The sequence below is a fragment of the Pteronotus mesoamericanus genome, unplaced genomic scaffold, assembly GCF_021234165.1.
Source record: "Pteronotus mesoamericanus isolate MK-2021 breed Mesoamerican mustached bat unplaced genomic scaffold, CSHL_Meso_final contig_130, whole genome shotgun sequence".
In the NCBI taxonomy this organism is placed as follows: domain Eukaryota; kingdom Metazoa; phylum Chordata; class Mammalia; order Chiroptera; family Mormoopidae; genus Pteronotus; species Pteronotus mesoamericanus.
Genome location: NW_026555060.1, coordinates 3,202,063 through 3,218,899, shown reverse-complemented (window position 1 = coordinate 3,218,899; position 16,837 = coordinate 3,202,063). Strand labels below are relative to the sequence as shown.

General features: G+C 39.6%; 1 protein-coding gene across 1 annotated transcript; it reads right to left on the bottom strand.

Moving 5' to 3' along the window:
- Window positions 1-11,167: 11,167 nt before the first annotated feature.
- Window positions 11,168-12,706, bottom strand: LOC129083870 (C-X-C motif chemokine 2-like). The gene is made up of 4 exons (XM_054589893.1): window positions 12,607-12,706; window positions 12,385-12,508; window positions 12,180-12,263; window positions 11,168-11,308 (listed from the first exon to the last, which is right to left on the bottom strand). The coding sequence occupies exons 1-4, from the start codon at window positions 12,704-12,706 to the stop codon at window positions 11,293-11,295; spliced, it is 324 nt and encodes a 107-aa protein (XP_054445868.1). The 3' UTR covers window positions 11,168-11,292.
- Between the last annotated feature and the right edge of the window lie 4,131 nt (window positions 12,707-16,837).

Below are 16,837 nucleotides of genomic sequence, written 5' to 3'. Positions count from 1 at the left end.
AAATGCCCACTTTGAAAAGCACAGTACTACAAATGTCCAAATAGATATTTTTTTCCCCCAAAGATATACACATGGTCCATAGATGTGAAAAGGTGCTCAACATCTCTTGTCATTAGGGATGACAAATCAAAACCACAATGAGCTATCCCTTCATACCTGTTAAACTGGCTGCCATCAAAAAGACATGAGAAAACAAGTGCTGGCAAGGATGTAGAGAAAAAGGAATGTTTTTGCTTTGTTGGTGGGACTGTAAACAGGTACAGCCACTATGAAAAACAGTATAGAGGGTCTTCAAAATATTAAAAATAAAACTACATATAATCTTGCAATTCTACTTTTGGGAATATATCCAAAGAGGGGAAAACACTATGCTCAAAAGGATATCTGCTCTACTATGTTCATAGTCCCATTATTTACAATAGCCAAGACATGGAAACAACGTAGGCGTCCACTGATGGATGAATATAAAAAGATACGTGTGTGTGTGTGTGTGTGTGTGTGTGTATCTCACATGTTCTTTTTACATTTATGTGTGTTTCTGTATCAGATGTATATGATAGTTCTTAAGAGAGGATATCTCAAGAATTCTCATCACAAGGAACAACACATTTTTTTCTTTCTTTACTTTCTCTCTTTATTATATCTATATCTATTTTATTGAATCTATATGAATTGATGGATAATAACTAAACTTATTGCAATAATCATTTCATAATATTTCAGTTCAAACCATTATGCTGTACACCTTACATTTATGATGTATGTCACTTATATCTCAAAACAACTTGGAAAAAGTTGAAAAAAAGAAAAATTCAGTATTAGAGGCTTCCATTCTCTTGCATATCTTCACTACTTACATAATTTCTTTTCTGCTGCAGTAGGCAACTTCAGGGATCAACTGAACATTTGAGATGAATTTGGGAGGAATAAAGTCAGAATGGGTCTGAACACACTGACATCACAACTCTTGGCTCTCACAGGGATCAACTGTGGGAGGACAGAATAGCAAAACCTTAAGTAAGAAAAAAGACAGCCATGATGCTTAATTCTTCACCTGAAATTTGAAATCAGTGCAACAGGACAGTCAACATGCAAAATAAGTACTGAGAGAAATATCTAGGGAGACAATCACACTAATCATCTACTGTGCTGATGATCAATGAACATTTATTGAGCATCTTCTATATTTGAGAAACTGGTAATTATACTAGGGCAATAATTCATTGCTTAAAAGTATAACTTATTTAATAGTAAAGTCAACTTGATTTCCTAGTATGAAAAGATGTAAACATAAAGATTTTGTGTGAATTCTATCAGTTAAAGGTAGTGATTTCTATATGCCTGTCATCATTAAAATGAACACCCTAAACCTATTTGTTATAATGTTCCTGCTATTATCTCTAATAACAAAAGCACAGACCATTACAGTGATATATTTCTAGAAAGTTAAACAGATTTTTAAAAATTAATTAAGAAAAGTTTTGACACTCTGAAACCTAAATATATGTTCTGCTTAGGTATTGATTTCACACTTTCTATATTTTGACTAATGCCAAATACAATCTCATTAGATCTGGGATCATGTCTGAAATTTTCTACTGCCTAGAAAGAAAGCACAAAAGGAATGGTCGGCTTACCAAAGATACCCAGGACAAGGACGGCCAGAAGTAAGAATGTTCGTGAGCTCTCAGCGGCCATGACTGTGCATGACCTTGATCCTTGTCTAAGTGGTAGAATCAACACTACAGCCCTCTTTTATGTGCTTACTGTAGCCCTGGGAATTTTTTGTGGTTCTTGCATTTTCTCCCCCCATTGAAGAATGAGAGAAGCAGTTTATAAGTGTCATGTTTGTCACTTACAAGCCAAAAGGGAAGCTGGGTTTGTTTTTCAAGTTTTGTTTAATTTGGGGATTGGGGTAAGATGAGGGGAATTTGTTAAATAGAAAAATGATTGTGTTTTTTCCTGAAGGTGATGTAACTTTGTAATTGTGAAGGAGTCAGGTCCAGTTGCAGTTAGTGGTGACTTGGAGAATGGAATCACAAGAATATTTATATAGCTCTTCAAAGGTTATACTTGTGCAAAGTAGGAAACTAAGATGCTTTTCCACAGCAAGTACTTGGTTTTGACTTTTATACTTATTTGCATAATCCAACTCAAGATCATAAAATAATCTGCCAAGCTCTAACTGTACATACAGTGTAGATAACCTACGAAGAAACTGAAGTTCAGACTACACTAACCCTTGTCCTCCAAAGAACAGCAAACAACAGTTTACCTTTGGTTTGAAAGCAGCAGTTTCAATGAGCTTGACAGGGAACTAACAGGGAACTATGAACTTCATTTTTTTCCTTAGGATTTATGAGAACTTAATTATACCATATTTACTACATTTTTTTTCATTAACAAATCAAATTCTAAAGTATTTGTATTTATTGCCTAGTGCTGCCATAACAAAGTAACACAGACTGGGTGGCTTAAAAACAGAAAGTTTGTCTTCCAGTTATAAAGGGTAGAAGTCCAAGACCAAGGTATGCAAGGACTGCGAGTGAGGGAGGGAGCTATTTAAGCCTCTCTTCTTGGCTGGTTGATGGTCATCTTCAGCTTCACATGGTGTTCTCCCTGTGAATTTTCCCTTTTTACAAGAAGACCAATCATGTTGGATAAGGGCTTGCTCAAATGACCTCACTTTCATTTGGTTACTTCTGTGAAGACCCTGTTTCCAAAGGAGGTACTGGGGTTTAGGACTTTAATTGATAAATTTTGGAAGGGGACGTAATCCAACCCATAACATTTATCTGAAGAATCAATAATAGCCTGTTGTGGGGGGAGCGTGTCGTGGGGCGCTCCTAGATCTGAGGGTTACTGTCTCAAGCCAGCTGAGGAGGGAGCGGGGCTCTGAATCCCGCAGAGCCCATCCAGGGGTTGTCACAGATCGGGGGAATAAACACAAGTTGTCGCAAACATTTCTCTCTTTGCCAGGAGAGGGGACATGGCTCTTCCCTCTAGTGGAGAAGGCCTGGAGCCCCCGTGTCCAAAGGCTTTTATTGAGAACCCTATGCACAGGGGTATGGATGCAAAGCTCATCAATCAATGTCAAAAAGCTATGTTTACAGAAAACAGACAGAGATCATAGATAACAATTGAAGCAACACAAGAGATCTGCCTCAGGTCAGGGTCTATGAATAATGTAAAGTTCCTTCCCAGTATGAGCCAGTTATTATAGCTTTTGAGGGAAAAACAAAGCATGCTTCCAGGAACTTACTTCCAGGCCTGATTTCCCCCTGGGAACTGCCCAATCCAGTTTAGAGCTGTACCTGCCTTTAGTGTTGTTTCAAGCCTAAGCCATACTGACTAGGCAGAGTTGCCAAGAGATAAGGAGACTTCTTTCAGATAGAATGAGGACTCTGGCCACATCCAAGCTGAGCCGAGAGGTGCAGGTCTTTTTGCCCTTTCTCCATGTCCTCTAAGTCATTGACCTGCTGCCCATACTAGCCGTGTCTGCCTTAGGTTGTCCCTCTTCTTGAGAGATCCTGCCTGTCTTTGACCAGCCAACAATCACAGGGCCAAGCAGGGTGATGTGAGGGAGGCAGGGACTGCACCCCTGCCAGGGGAACAGGTTTCATCTCCTCAGTGGCCTGTTTTCCTAAGGTCCCCTTGTTTATTTCTAGCCTTGAGGCCCTCTCACCTGTCAGTGGGGCTACAGTCCTTGAAACTAGGAGGGACAGTTCTCAACAGTAGTTCCTAGATAAACCCAGCCTAAATAATAAAGTAATTTTTCCAATTCTCATTGAGCATGTCTTACCTGACAGGGCCTTTGCTGGACACTAGGTATTTAAAGAATAAAAATTGAGTTTCTTTTCTTGAGAAGTTCACAGCCTGTTTGGATAGACAGACATGTTAGTAAATTAAACAAAAAAAGGTGATCTGTGTTATACTAGATATGTACCTGAGGCACCCTGAGGCAGAGGAGGGAAGACTTGGCCAGAGGAGGGGGAGGGGGAAGACTTCACAGGGGAGGTAACATCAGATTTGTTAAAGACGAAAGGATGCTTATCATAAGAAAAGGCTGATAAATGTTCCAGACAGAGATATGTACAAAGAGGAACAATTTTGTTGAGAGTTCTATGGTTTCGATGTTTATGTCTCCCCCAAATCCAAATGTTGGAATCTTAACTCCCAAAGTGACGGTTTTAGGAGACAGAGCCTTTGGGAGGTGGTTAAGTCACAAGGGAAGAGCCCACATGAATGGGATTAGTGCCCATATAAAAGAGACTCCACAGAGCTCTCTACACCCTTCTGTCCTGTGATGACACAAAAACTAGTCTGTGATGCTGACACCCTGATATTAAACTTTTAGTCTCTAGGTCAAGGAGAAATAAATTTCTGTTGTTTATAAAAGCTACCCAGTCTGTGGTATTTTGTTACAGAAGCCCTTAGAGGCTAAGGCAATGACCTTGGCATGTCAAGGAAGGAAAAAATAATTATTGCAGTCTCAGAATGAGGTAAATTTTAACTTGTCAACATTCAATTGACTGATAAGACCTTGGTGTTTATACAAACCAAAAAGCCGCAAGTAAGTTAGAAAAACTATTCAGACATAATCTTAATTTCTTTGAGTCTCATTTTTCTTCTGTACTAAGTAAAGGTCATAAATGTTATCAGCATTGTAAATATTGTGATGGTAATAAGGAAGTATACAAAGATATGATAAGCAATGTTGAAAGACTCAAAATAATTTCATTTTTTAAAACTTTAAAGACAAGCTTAGAACATCATGGTAGGTGTTAATAAGTTTGTTAAACAGCTGATGATAAAAGATCTGGGTAATTCTAATTCTAGACCTATGCTGGAACTGGAGCAGAATTAATTTATAATTAGGTCTAGATTGTTCAAAATGCTCAGATTGTCAACTTCTAAGATTTTATAGACAATCTATTTTATTACTTTAAATTTTCACAAGCCTGAGACCTATACAAAGATGCAAGTCATTTAAAAAATCTTATTTTAATTGTAATCTTATGTATCATTCTTCAAAATATTTATCTACACTAATGGAAATACACTATAATGTGATAATAGTAATGATCATTTATTGAATTTTGCTTTGTATCAATACACCTTGATGAACTTTTTGTATATTATCTGGAAACTTTACTAGGCATGTTTCTATCTTATAGACGAGGAAATTAAATATCTCAGAAATGTTAAATAATTGTAAAAGGTTAAAAATAGCCACACATTCTTAATAGCTGCTCACTTCAAGCTGTGGAATCTATTTCCCAAATGCCTTGACTCTCTGCTGACCTTATGACTTGCTTTGGCCAACAGGATGTGGTAAAAATGATGGGGATACTCCAGGTGGGAAATACAAATAACCTAGGAGCTTCCACTCCTGCACTCTTGAAATGCTGTTGTCACCAAAAGAAGATAGAAGAGCTCATCTGATAGACACATGATGCTCAACCAACAGCTAACAACAACCACCAGACATGTAAGTGAAGCAGTCCTGCTTAAGTCACCAGATGACTGTAGCCACATGAGTGGCTGCAGAAGAGACTATCAGAAGAACCAGCCAGCTGAGCCCAACCCAACTTTTATATCACCTAATCTAAACTGATGATGTGGGGTCATAAACCAGAATAAAATGGTTATTGTTTTAATGCACTACATTTTGGGAAGACAATAGATAACTGAGAGTTGGCAGGTCATAAAAAGTGGCTGAACTCACTTTTCACTTTAAATTGTTTGGCCACAATATTCATCATATTTCCTTTACAGTACTCAACAGTAGTTTGTGTTATGAATCAGCTGCTGGTTATTAATTAGTACTCTGAGATTTGTCCTCCAAATTTTAGAAAGCCAATCCTAGAACCAAGATTTCAAGATAATAATCCTCTTCGGCAATTATCAGAATGATTTAGTTGATAAAAATAGCCTTGTACTAAATATCAGAAAGCTAAGTTCAAATCCATTTTTAAATGAAATAGTTCTGTGACATTTAGTAATTACTTAGTGGTTTCTGAGCCTCCACAGTCCCATAAAATGAAAGAACTAATTTTTTGTATGGTCTCTCAGAATTTGAACCAAACAAACTCTTGCCTGGCTGCTATAAGATAACTTCCTCATTTTAACATTTGGCTTGTTTATTCCTCTCCAAATTATGTAGTTTCTTCTTCAGGGAACTGCTGAAAGCAAAAGGTACAATTTCAATGACTTCTCACTTTTTAAAAAAATCACTTTTAATTTGGAGAACAAAATGTCAATAGTAGTACCATCATCTTCACAGGTGAAAATTAGGTCCTGGGTGTAGGTTTGGTTGATTCTTTCCCCAACCACATCCACTTTAGGGCCTTACAAAAATGGCTTCCAGGGTTTGACTTCAACTTCAGGCAAGAAAGAAAAATCAGAGACTGATACCATACTGTTTGAGTGATCTGTGACTCTCTAATGTAAACCTAGCAACTCCTATTTCTTGATTTGAGTTGGTTTCACAGTTTCTTCAGAATAAGAAAACAAATGCAATACCTACTTGGGAAGTGAAGAAATTCATTTTACTTAGTGATGGTCAGTGTGGTTATGGTTGTGCACTTCCCTATTATCAGTTTTCCCTGCTCCACTTTACATTGTTCTCCCTCCAGATTCTTTGGTATTGTACTCCTAATAAAATAGTATAAAAGTCTTAGCCTTGATTTTTAATTTTGAGTGAATCCAAGTGATCTAATTTGGATTCTTCCAAAAGCAGATTCTGATGCAAACAGTAATATGCACTAGTTTATCTTGAAGATGATTATAGGAAGAACAAATAAGGAAGTGGGGGAATGTGGAGTAGGAAAGAGAAAAACAGCTAATAAAGTCTATATCATAAATGAGATATCACTGTAGATAACTAGAGCTAATTTTGCTATAGAAACTCTCAGAAACTTTGTACAATGCTCCTCAGTATTTTTCCACCAAGAATTCCATTTATAGCCATGCTGGAGTAAAAAGAAATAGTCCTAACCTTCTACCATAAACAACTGGAAACCTAAACAAAATATATGAAGCAATTGTTTTAGACATTAGGCAATAGTCACCAAAAGACTAGGGTCCCTGAGAAAAGAAACAAAACAAGTTTAGGTCCATAATTACCTCAGCGTTTTGCTGCAGCAATTCTGGAACACTGAGCTAGGAGAAAGACCCCAAGGAGATCACAGTGGTCTTGATGAGTTGAGGAGCCACAGGAAAACTGAGGTAACTAGAACTGAGGGAGTTGATCTGCAGAAAGGAGACACCCGTTAAGAAAAATAGAGCTCCAGAATCTGCAACGAGGTTCCATTGGGTCTCTTTGATCAATAAAAAATCACACATGCATAGGGCGAAAGTGAGCAATTCTCAGACCTCACATGTGATAGGAAGATAACTGAAGTCTGTCTTAGTGTAGAGAGATATTGTGAACACTCAGCACATTCAGTAAAGACTCAGAAGGGACATGACTTAGTCATGCAGCCCTAGGGCAAAGAACTCTTTCTCTAGACCACCCTAATAAAGCTGAAAAACAGCCTCAGAAATATCAAGTTGATGCTCCAGTAACTTACTTGCCTGCCAGAACAGAAATCAAGACTAAAGGAAGAAAAAATCTCAACACTCATCAACACAAGATTCAAAATTTCTTACGCCCAATCAAAAATTACTACACATGCCAAGAAATAAAAAAATGTGACCCATAACCGGAAGAAAAAATCAGTCAACAGAAATAGACTCAGAAATGACAGAATGATCAAATTAGTAAATAAGAATTTTAAAATAGCTATGCTCAAGGGTTTAAAAGAGAAAGTAAAAATAACATGAATTAGAAAGCATGTAGATATAGATATATGTAGATATAGATATATGTAGACGATGCAAGCATGGACATAAGTGTAGATATAGATATAGGTAGATTTAGATACAGATATTGATGTAGGAATAGATATATAGTGTACCTTCTAAAACTGTACAACCATGGGGACTGGAAAATAGAATATTCACCCATTAACTCCTGCCCCTCAGTGAGGGTTGCTACTGAGCGCATACTATCACAGGCCATCCTGCTTGTGAGCCGAGAAAACTCCCTCTGCCTTTTCCCTCTTCCCCCCTCAAATGGAGAGAGACTTCAAGAAGAGACTCAGAAGGATGAAGGAGATTGAGCGGAGAAGCTGTCAACAAGAATGTATGTTGCTCATTGCAACTGTAAAACTAATTCTTATGCAGAAGGGATATGGAGCGGGGCATCCATGGTGACGAGAGGACTAGCCCTTTCCATTATTATTTATGTGGGTAATCAGAAAAAAGAGAGAAACAGTATCTGTTGTTACATTAGATTGTCCCCAATATGCTATTGCAGGTCTTCCATCACTGCCATCCCCGAGTGTCTCTCTAGTTATTCCTAGAAGTCCTGTGAAGACATCTCAGAACTCACACAGCAAGACTCACAAGGAGCATGGGGTCAGCCATATTTTCTTCTTTCTGACTCTAGCTCCTTTGGCAACACAGCTCAGAAAACCTCAGTCACTGCTACCGTTGCTCTTTCCTGCTGATGACCTACAAAGTTGTGATGGGTCACGTAGTCTTCTTTTCTTACTTCCTTCACCCCATGACCACATTTCACATACCCTTGTGTCCCATTTCCTGACATAATACTCTTAATGGAAAACTGCTTTGTATGTGTAAAGCCTCAGGGCAACTTGGTGTGAAAACTGAACTACATACCCGCTCAATCCAGAACCGACACTGAGATAATGCCCATGAAGTTGGCCTGAGAACCAATGGCATATTTCTGAAGCCATTCCTGCAACAACTTCAGAAAGTGTATTCTGTTATTATATTCATTCTGCAGAGGCAAAATGAGGTTAAGTAAAGTCAAGAAACTTGCCCAAGATCACACAGTTAACAAGAGACATGAAATCTACTCCAAAATTTATTTGATCCTTTGAAACCTGTCTTTAACCACCATATAAACAGAAACATCTCTTTTCTCTTTTTTATGCTCCATGTTCTTTATTGACAAGAGCTAAGTGGAGAGTCCAGAAGGATCAAGACAATGTTTCAGTACGAGAAGTGGTCTTAGGTATGTGAGGGCTTTATTGTGCCCTTGTAATACTACTTGTAAATATTTTCTAGTGTCTTTTGACTTGCAATTAGGGAATGAATGGCCTTTATGGAACTTCTAGAATGGTTTGCATTTATTTACTTCTGTACAGTTCACAAAATTTTCTTTTCATTTCATTTATAACTAACTAATAAAGTTGGAGTTATGAGAGATTATTTTTAACTTTCATGTGCAAAAACAAACAAACAGACAAACCCTAACAGAGGTTGTTCCTTGCTACTTAGAGCCCTTATTTACCCAGCTACTTGGGGCAAGCCAGAACTTGATCTCAAGTCTTTAGATTGCTAATTTTGCCTTCTTGCCTCTGCTGAAGGCTTTTTCCTAGGGTTCCAGATTTCCTGAATGAGTCCTGAATCAGAGATAAATACACACCCCACACATCCACAAACAACCCTGCTTTTAAGGTTTGGAGTGTGGTTTCTTACAGATTATAGGGTCTTTCTTCCTTTGACATAGCAGTTTTATTTGTCTTGGAAACCTGGAGTGCTACTGTCAACCCGGGGCAGTACTGAATACCAAATTTCAGAGGACTTTCTCAAGCTAAACAATCTATCAGGTTCCATAAAAATTGCACTAGGAAAAGGGGGAACTAATGCACTCCTATCTTAAAACCATTCTATTTGATAAATAGACATAAAGGATTGGGATAAACATTAAACTAACCTGTAGTTCCTTATAAATGAAGATTAAAAAATTGAATCCAACTATCAATTAGATATTTTCCTGGGTGAAGTACTCAGACATTCACTTTTTCTGCTTCTACTCATGATACAAATTATTTGAGTTTTGAATGAAAAATCCACTTTACCACTATTTCTTTTTTAATCTTTTTTTATATTTTTTTTATTGTTGTTCAATTACAGTTGTCCCCTTTCCCCCAATTACTCTTTCCTCCCCTACAACAACACAGTTTCATTGCCAGCTTCATTAAACTGTCAATAATTGTTAGAAAAACCATTCAGCAAAACATTGAAATGAGAGTCCTTGTTAAGGTAACTATAAAAATGTGTTTTTAAGGAGGTAAATTTGAATGGAAAGTTAGCATGGAGTTCCTTATAAAAAAGAGCAGTATATAGGGGTGGGCAAAATTAGTAGGTTTACAGTTGTGAGTACATGAAACACAGGGTTTGTTCTTGTATTAGTATTTGTTAATATCTTTTTCTATACAAACAACTGTAAGCCTACTTTTGTCCACCCCGGTATATCAGTGACTCTTGCACTGAATGGGGAGGGGACAGCTCATGGTTGGAAAAGCACATTCTTGGGCAGGGGAGAGCCAAGGGGACTGACAGCTCTCACCAGATGAAGTTAAGCATAACTTATAGCTTGATTTCTATGGCTGCCAATTGAATGTGCAGGAGAAAAAAAATGTTGAGAAACAGTGATGTAAATCATAAGATTAGCCAGTAAAGATAGTTGCTTTTTTCCCAGAAAATGAAACAAACATTGTTTATTTTGAAATACTTTATTTTTTTTGCGTAAACATCAGTAAGTACTTAAAACTCTTTGTTTTAAGACACAAACATTGCATAATTAACACTAAACAAGGCATTATGCCTTACAAGAAAGACATGAAATGTCCAAGGGATGTCTAGAACATCGTAGTTCTTAAAGCTTCAACATTAGAAATGTTGATCACACACTGTGAAATTGTCCCAATAAATAACAACCGAAATTCTTTTAAACGGTTACAACAATAGAAGTACACATGCATTCTCCTATCCTGACAATGACCTCACTATTGCTTGGGTCCCCCGTCCTCTGTCATAGCAGCTGGCATTACTGTGGGCTCCTTGGAAGTATTAATTGAACGACTAGAGAATATATGCAAACATTTTACCTTCATATTAAATAAGAAGCAGAACTGGACTAACATGGGTTTGTCATAAAATAAACAATAAAAATAACACACACACAACTACAGTGCACAAGTAGAGTCAGTCACACCCTCAATGATTATATATGTAAAATATTAAAATAAAATATTTGAAAACCAACCAACAAATAAATAAGTAAGTAAAAGAACTCTCCTAAGAGATGCTCAAACACACGAAGCCCAATCCAGGTGGCTTTGGGAGCTGATGATTCCTCTTTTCCCTCTTTGATTTCCATATGGCACGGCCTGCTTCAGGTATGGCCACCCATCAGCTTCCTGCTTCCTCTGGTTAGTTGGAACTACCCCTATAAAGAGGAAAAAGATGATCCTTAGAAGTTGCTCAGAAAAGCCATCTGCACAGGCTCTTTCCTCTTGTCCTGCTCTCTAGATTTCAAAGTTTTCTCAATCTAGTTTTCTCCAGCCTGGCACAAAGTGGCTGTTTCTAGACTATGCGTCTGAGACCTCTTAGCTCTTGAATACTCTTATTTAGGACTGTGGGGGCGGGGGGGGGGGGCGGGGAGAGGCAGGGTCTGTGGTCCTTACTAAATTATTGGCTGCTAAGAGCCAGAACCCCTTGGGTAGGTAAGCGCCAAGGGGAGTGACATTGGATCATCTCACGTTGGGCCTCACTTAAGCCTCAGAGCAACCCCAGGTGGTAACTGCTATTGTTTCCCAGCTTTTATGGAGTGTAGATAAGCTAAAGAATTGCCCTTGAGGTATAAGGCTAATAGGGGGTCAAACCCAGATTTGTACTCGGTACAGTGTTGCTACAAGGTCCCTGCTCTTTACCACTAACTAGTCTTAGGGCCTGTGTTGCAAAGAAACGAGGGCTCTGTTTTTCTGGTGTGAAACCAAGAAAGAACCAGGGGAGGAGGGGAAGAATCCCTGCTCTTTTAACAGGTGGAAAGCTTTTTAGCATAACTGCCCAACACCAAGGAGAATTTTAAAGAAGGCAGTTTTACCCGCATTCATCTGAATGGGGATGGAGAGAGGAATGGGGATGGAGAGCCCAGGAAATATCCTTCTGGACCAGAGCAGATTAATGACCTTCATGGCAAATTTAATTGTAAGAAAATGACTTTTCACTGCTTCAGCTAAAGTCTGGGTTTCCCTGATACAATTTTCAGAAGGCAGATTCCAGTATCTGTCCTCAATGACTCTAGTCAGATAACTTACTTGTTTAGCATCTTTTCGATCATTTTCTTCACCATGGGGGCTTCGGGGTTGAGGCAAGCTTTCTGCCCATTCTTGAACGTGGCTCTGCAGAGAGAAGGGAGAACCCACGTGAGACGGGAGATGGGCTGGGGGTCAGGGTGGGGGCATCTGGATTGTGGAGGTGACAAGGACTGTGGTAGCAGCTGCAAAGCCTCCTGGCACTTACATGACTTCGGTTTGGGCGCAGTGGGCTCCTGGGGTGGTCACCTCCACACTCTGGATCTGCTTGAAGGGAATTCGCTCCGAGGTCTGCAAGCACTGGCAGCGAAGTTCACTGGCCACGGGCGCCCCTGCGGGGACAACAGACTCGGTTAGGGGAGCTGTCCCCCAAGGGCGCCCACGCGTCGTCCCCTGTCCCGCCCTTGGGTCCCAGGGCCCCGAGTCTCACCTGCAGCGCCCCGGCAGGCGGCGACCAGGAGCAGGAGCAGCAGCGCGGCCCGGAGGAGTCCGGGGGCGCGGGGGACGGCGGCGGTGGCGGTGCGGGCCATGGTGCTCAGCTCGGAGGGTCGGGGCGGCGGTGCCTGGAGCTACTGCTTGGAACACGAGAGCTGGCGCGAGAGCTGGCAGGAGAGCGCGGTCTGTGGCTCCCCGAACCAGACGAACCCCTTTTATCCATAGTCGGGGAGGGAAGTTCGCAGCCCCCGGGCCCGGGAAATTCCCGGACCTGCAGGTCGTTCTTGGGGCGGGAAGGCAGGCGAGGCACCACCCCTGAGGGTAGTTGGGGTGGGGGACCCAAGGGTGCCGCCCTGGCTGGCCTCCCGCGTGACTCGGCGGACTCTGCGATCTTCTCTTTCCGCCCAAATCCCCAAAGGGGGTGGTGGGAGTCCCCGCGACGCAGGCGCTGCTGCCTGCGAGGGACGACCATGGGCGCCCAGTGACCCCAGTGAACGGGGAGGGGAGGGGCTGGGGGCGGATCCAGGAGACCGTGCAAGAACGGTGGCACATCTTTAGGGCGAAAGAGTTGTCTCTGTTAATTAATAGACCTGGGGAATCAAGGAGAGGTGCGGGGATAAATTTTACTTATCTACCATCTATCTATCTGTAATATTTATATGTATTCCATATATATAATGAATGCTCTGTTAAAAATACCGCACTTATCTCTTGTTCCCTTGTTTTGTATTCTTAGATCACACATCGAATGTCTTCGTTTCATTTTCCATTTGGTGATAAGAGGAATAAGTGTCACAAGATGAATCCAATGTTAATTTCAATGAAAATTGAGGGCTGTTATAGGACCTCTTCCGTATCTTGCTGAAATCCCTTAGTCTTTCTGCAATGTTGAACTTGCAAAATTCCTGGGAGATCTCTTTGTTATGCGTAGGGGTCAGATTTGAACTATGACATACAGGACTGGCGGTCACTGGCGGTCAGGACTGGAGTCTAGGGCAGACACAAGGGTTCACGGTTTCTGAACTATCTCCTTGGACGAAACACCACCTGAACACTAGAGAGCAGGGACCTGCTGCGCCCTTGCTCTGGATAAATGGGGATGAACTATGGAAAGTCCCATCGCTCTTAAAGCCCCGTTTCATTTACTACAGGACCTTCAGTGTTGGTCCCCCCGTTCTCTAGAAACATTGACAAGTCTCTGTTTTCTGACCAAGAATTTCAATCTTTTAACCCGATGCCTTTTCTATTTTTTCAAATAGTAAAACATTGATTGATTCAACATTAGGTATAGAGGGTTTGAGAGTAACTATCCGGATTGGAGCCAGATCTCTTGGGGTCATGGAATACGGTGGGAGGTAGGAGAGAAGAAAGGGATGGTTTCTGGCCCAAGGATGAGCGCGGGAACAGGGCTCCAGATAGCCCAGCTCCGTGGGTCGGAGTCTGTACCCCACAGCCGGCCGCCTGGGGGTGCAGTGAAGCCGCCTGCATTTAGCTGCCACCTATCACCTACAAGTTAAAGGTTTCTTTGCCTATCCCAATGTAGTTATGAGAAATGAGTCATTTGTGTGAGCCAGCATGGATTAAGTGCCGTATAAATGTTTGTTAAATAAAATGGAAATAGCTCTTTCCAACATTGCCTACACAGAAACTCCACCTGTGTGAATCCTATAAAGAAAAAAAAACAACAAAACCACAACAAAAAACCAATGTAATGAAAGGTTCACTCCTCAGTTTTTCTTTCCACATTTAAATATTTCTGCATCAGACTTTCTAAGAGCAATGCACATCTGAACTCTACTAGGAGATGCACTTACCTGTTTTGGTTTTTTTTTTCTTACAACATGTTGACCTTTACCATTGATTTATATTGTAGTCCTACTTTCAATCACTTCATACTTAAAAAGGGAGTTTGAATTAAAGACTCTGCATCTTATTTATTGGAAATGACTTACAAAATGAATGACTATCTTCAAAAATATTCTAGTGTTTATCACTATGTTCCTGAGACAAAAACCAGGGAAATTAAAGGGACATTAAAATTTGTGTTAAGCAGCAGGAAATAAGAGATAATCTAAAGCTTATAAAATATGTGACTAGATTATGAGTAATTGAGAGTTTGTGTAGTTACTCCTCTTGCTATCAGTCATCTTCTGGGATTCGATGAGAAGCTCACCCAGAAGTAAAAAAGCTATTCTTTAAAATGTGAAAGATGTGTTGTTTTGTTTTCTAATTGTAAATTTAATACAGGCTCATTTTATAAAGTTTATAAAAGTCAGAAAGGCATAAAGACTTTTTTTCTCTAATCTCTCAAATTTTACCAGGTCACAGAAATTTTTCTTTTTTCTTCAACACACATAATAGCTAACAAGTTATAAGAGCTTACAAGACTGCATAAATATGAAGCAGATCACTTTATTTATTGCCACAGCCCATGAGCAAGTTACCTTACATCTTCACTTACCCCCAGCTGCAGCACATTCATTTTGTGCTAAGTTCCAGGGCTTTTCTAACAGTTTTACAAATATTGACCCATTCAACCTCCCAAACATCCCTATAAAACAGATCTGGGACTCTTAGGTTACAGATAAAAAACTGAGGCGCAGCAAGGCTAAATAACTTCCCTAAGGTCACAAGATACTGAGCCTGGTTCTCAAAACCAGAAAGAATGGCTTTCAACCATTATGCTATGATGGAAAGGTTCTGTGATATATGAGTAAGAACTTGCAGAGAGGAATAATTTTTAAAAATCTGTTTGTGACTCCCTGAGTCATATGATTCAAGTTTGCTTATTTTAAATGTAAATACAGCAAAATGGTCATATATTTCTATTGTTTTGTTTCACTAACAGCACAACTCTCTCCTGTGGCATTGATAGAGCTTGTTAGATTTTCTTACAGTGTCCAAATCTGATAATGGTAATAGTTATTCTACTGTGGAGAAACCCATGGAGAAATCTGGCAAAAATTTATCCCCTTAAGAAAATGATTAAGGTTAATATCATCAGTGTGATGTCAGGTGGATGTTATGTACCCCCTGGTGTGATAGGGTGATGATAAGGGTATGTCACCTGTTTGGTATTTCTTCCCCAAATTTATAAGCCAAATCTAACCATGGGAGAAACATTCTTCAAAACTAAGTTGAAGAATATTAAATAGCTGACTAGTACATACTCTTCAAAACTTTCAAGGTCATGAAAAATAGGAAAAGACTAAGAAACTGTCACAGTCCACAGGGGAAAATATGAAGACATGACAAATAACCACATCCTGGAACAGAAGGACTGCAAGAGGGCAAACTGGTGAAACACACATAAAGCCTGGAGTTAATAGCAATGTGCTACTGTTGGCTTCTCAGCTTTGGCAAATGTACGGCGGTGATGCAAAATGTTCAAAATGGCAACTCAATAAAGGGGAGACTGAAACTGTACCATTTTGCTTCTTTTGTGAATTTAAAATTATTTCCAAATGGAAAGTTTGTTTTAAAAAAAGTTTTTGTCTCTCAATCAATTTAGAATACCACCAAAATAAAATCAGTGGACATGCATGCTTTACCTGGTAGCTTCCTAGAAAGGAAATCGAATTTTTTGCTGAGTTCCTATTTGCTCAAATATGACAATCCAAAATATCTACTTTCTCAGCCTGGACACTTCATGATGTTTCACAGGTTTAAAGAGTTTGTCCTCAGCATTAATCACGCTGTCTAAATCTGCCATCTATTTCTCGGGACTGAAGAAAGAGAGAGTGTTTGCTGTACAGTCTCCAGACTTAGCCTGTAACTGACACAAATGAGGAATACATAGCGAAATTAGAATTCCATTTTCTGTACAGAAGTGGCCAAAAAATGAAGCAAATTAAGCCTGTCCAGAAGCATCCAACATTTGTAGATTGTGTAGATTTGATTCCTGGGAATGGCTTAATCAAAATCACTTGTTTTCAGAAATAAACTAAAAAGAAATTTTCTTTTTGGTCATGGTTATCTTCTTTCTAAGATGGCATTTGAATTCATTAGATCTCCATCAACCAAGATTTACAAATATTTATAAGCCCAGGGATGGATAGTATACTGCTTATTCTCCTGTATGAGCATTTGTTTTTCCAGGACAACAACTTTTGCAAGAGTTGATGGCCAGGTTTTTACATACAATCTTTGAACTCATGCAATAAATGACTCTTAAAGAAATGGAAGAATCTTTAGAATGGAAGCTTTGGGTGTTAAATTCTTTTTGC

What these genes read in the sequence shown, in the direction of transcription:
- LOC129083870 (XM_054589893.1), bottom strand. Translation starts at nt 12,706, where the DNA reads ATGGCCCGCACCGCCACCGCCGCCGTCCCCCGCGCCCCCGGACTCCTC. An exon ending in CGCCTGCCGGGGCGCTGCAG is followed by an intron (nt 12,509 to 12,606) that starts GTGAGACTCGGG and finishes TTGTCCCCGCAG; the next exon opens with GGGCGCCCGTGGCCAGTGAA. An exon ending in TGCGCCCAAACCGAAGTCAT is followed by an intron (nt 12,264 to 12,384) that starts GTAAGTGCCAGG and finishes TTCTCTCTGCAG; the next exon opens with AGCCACGTTCAAGAATGGGC.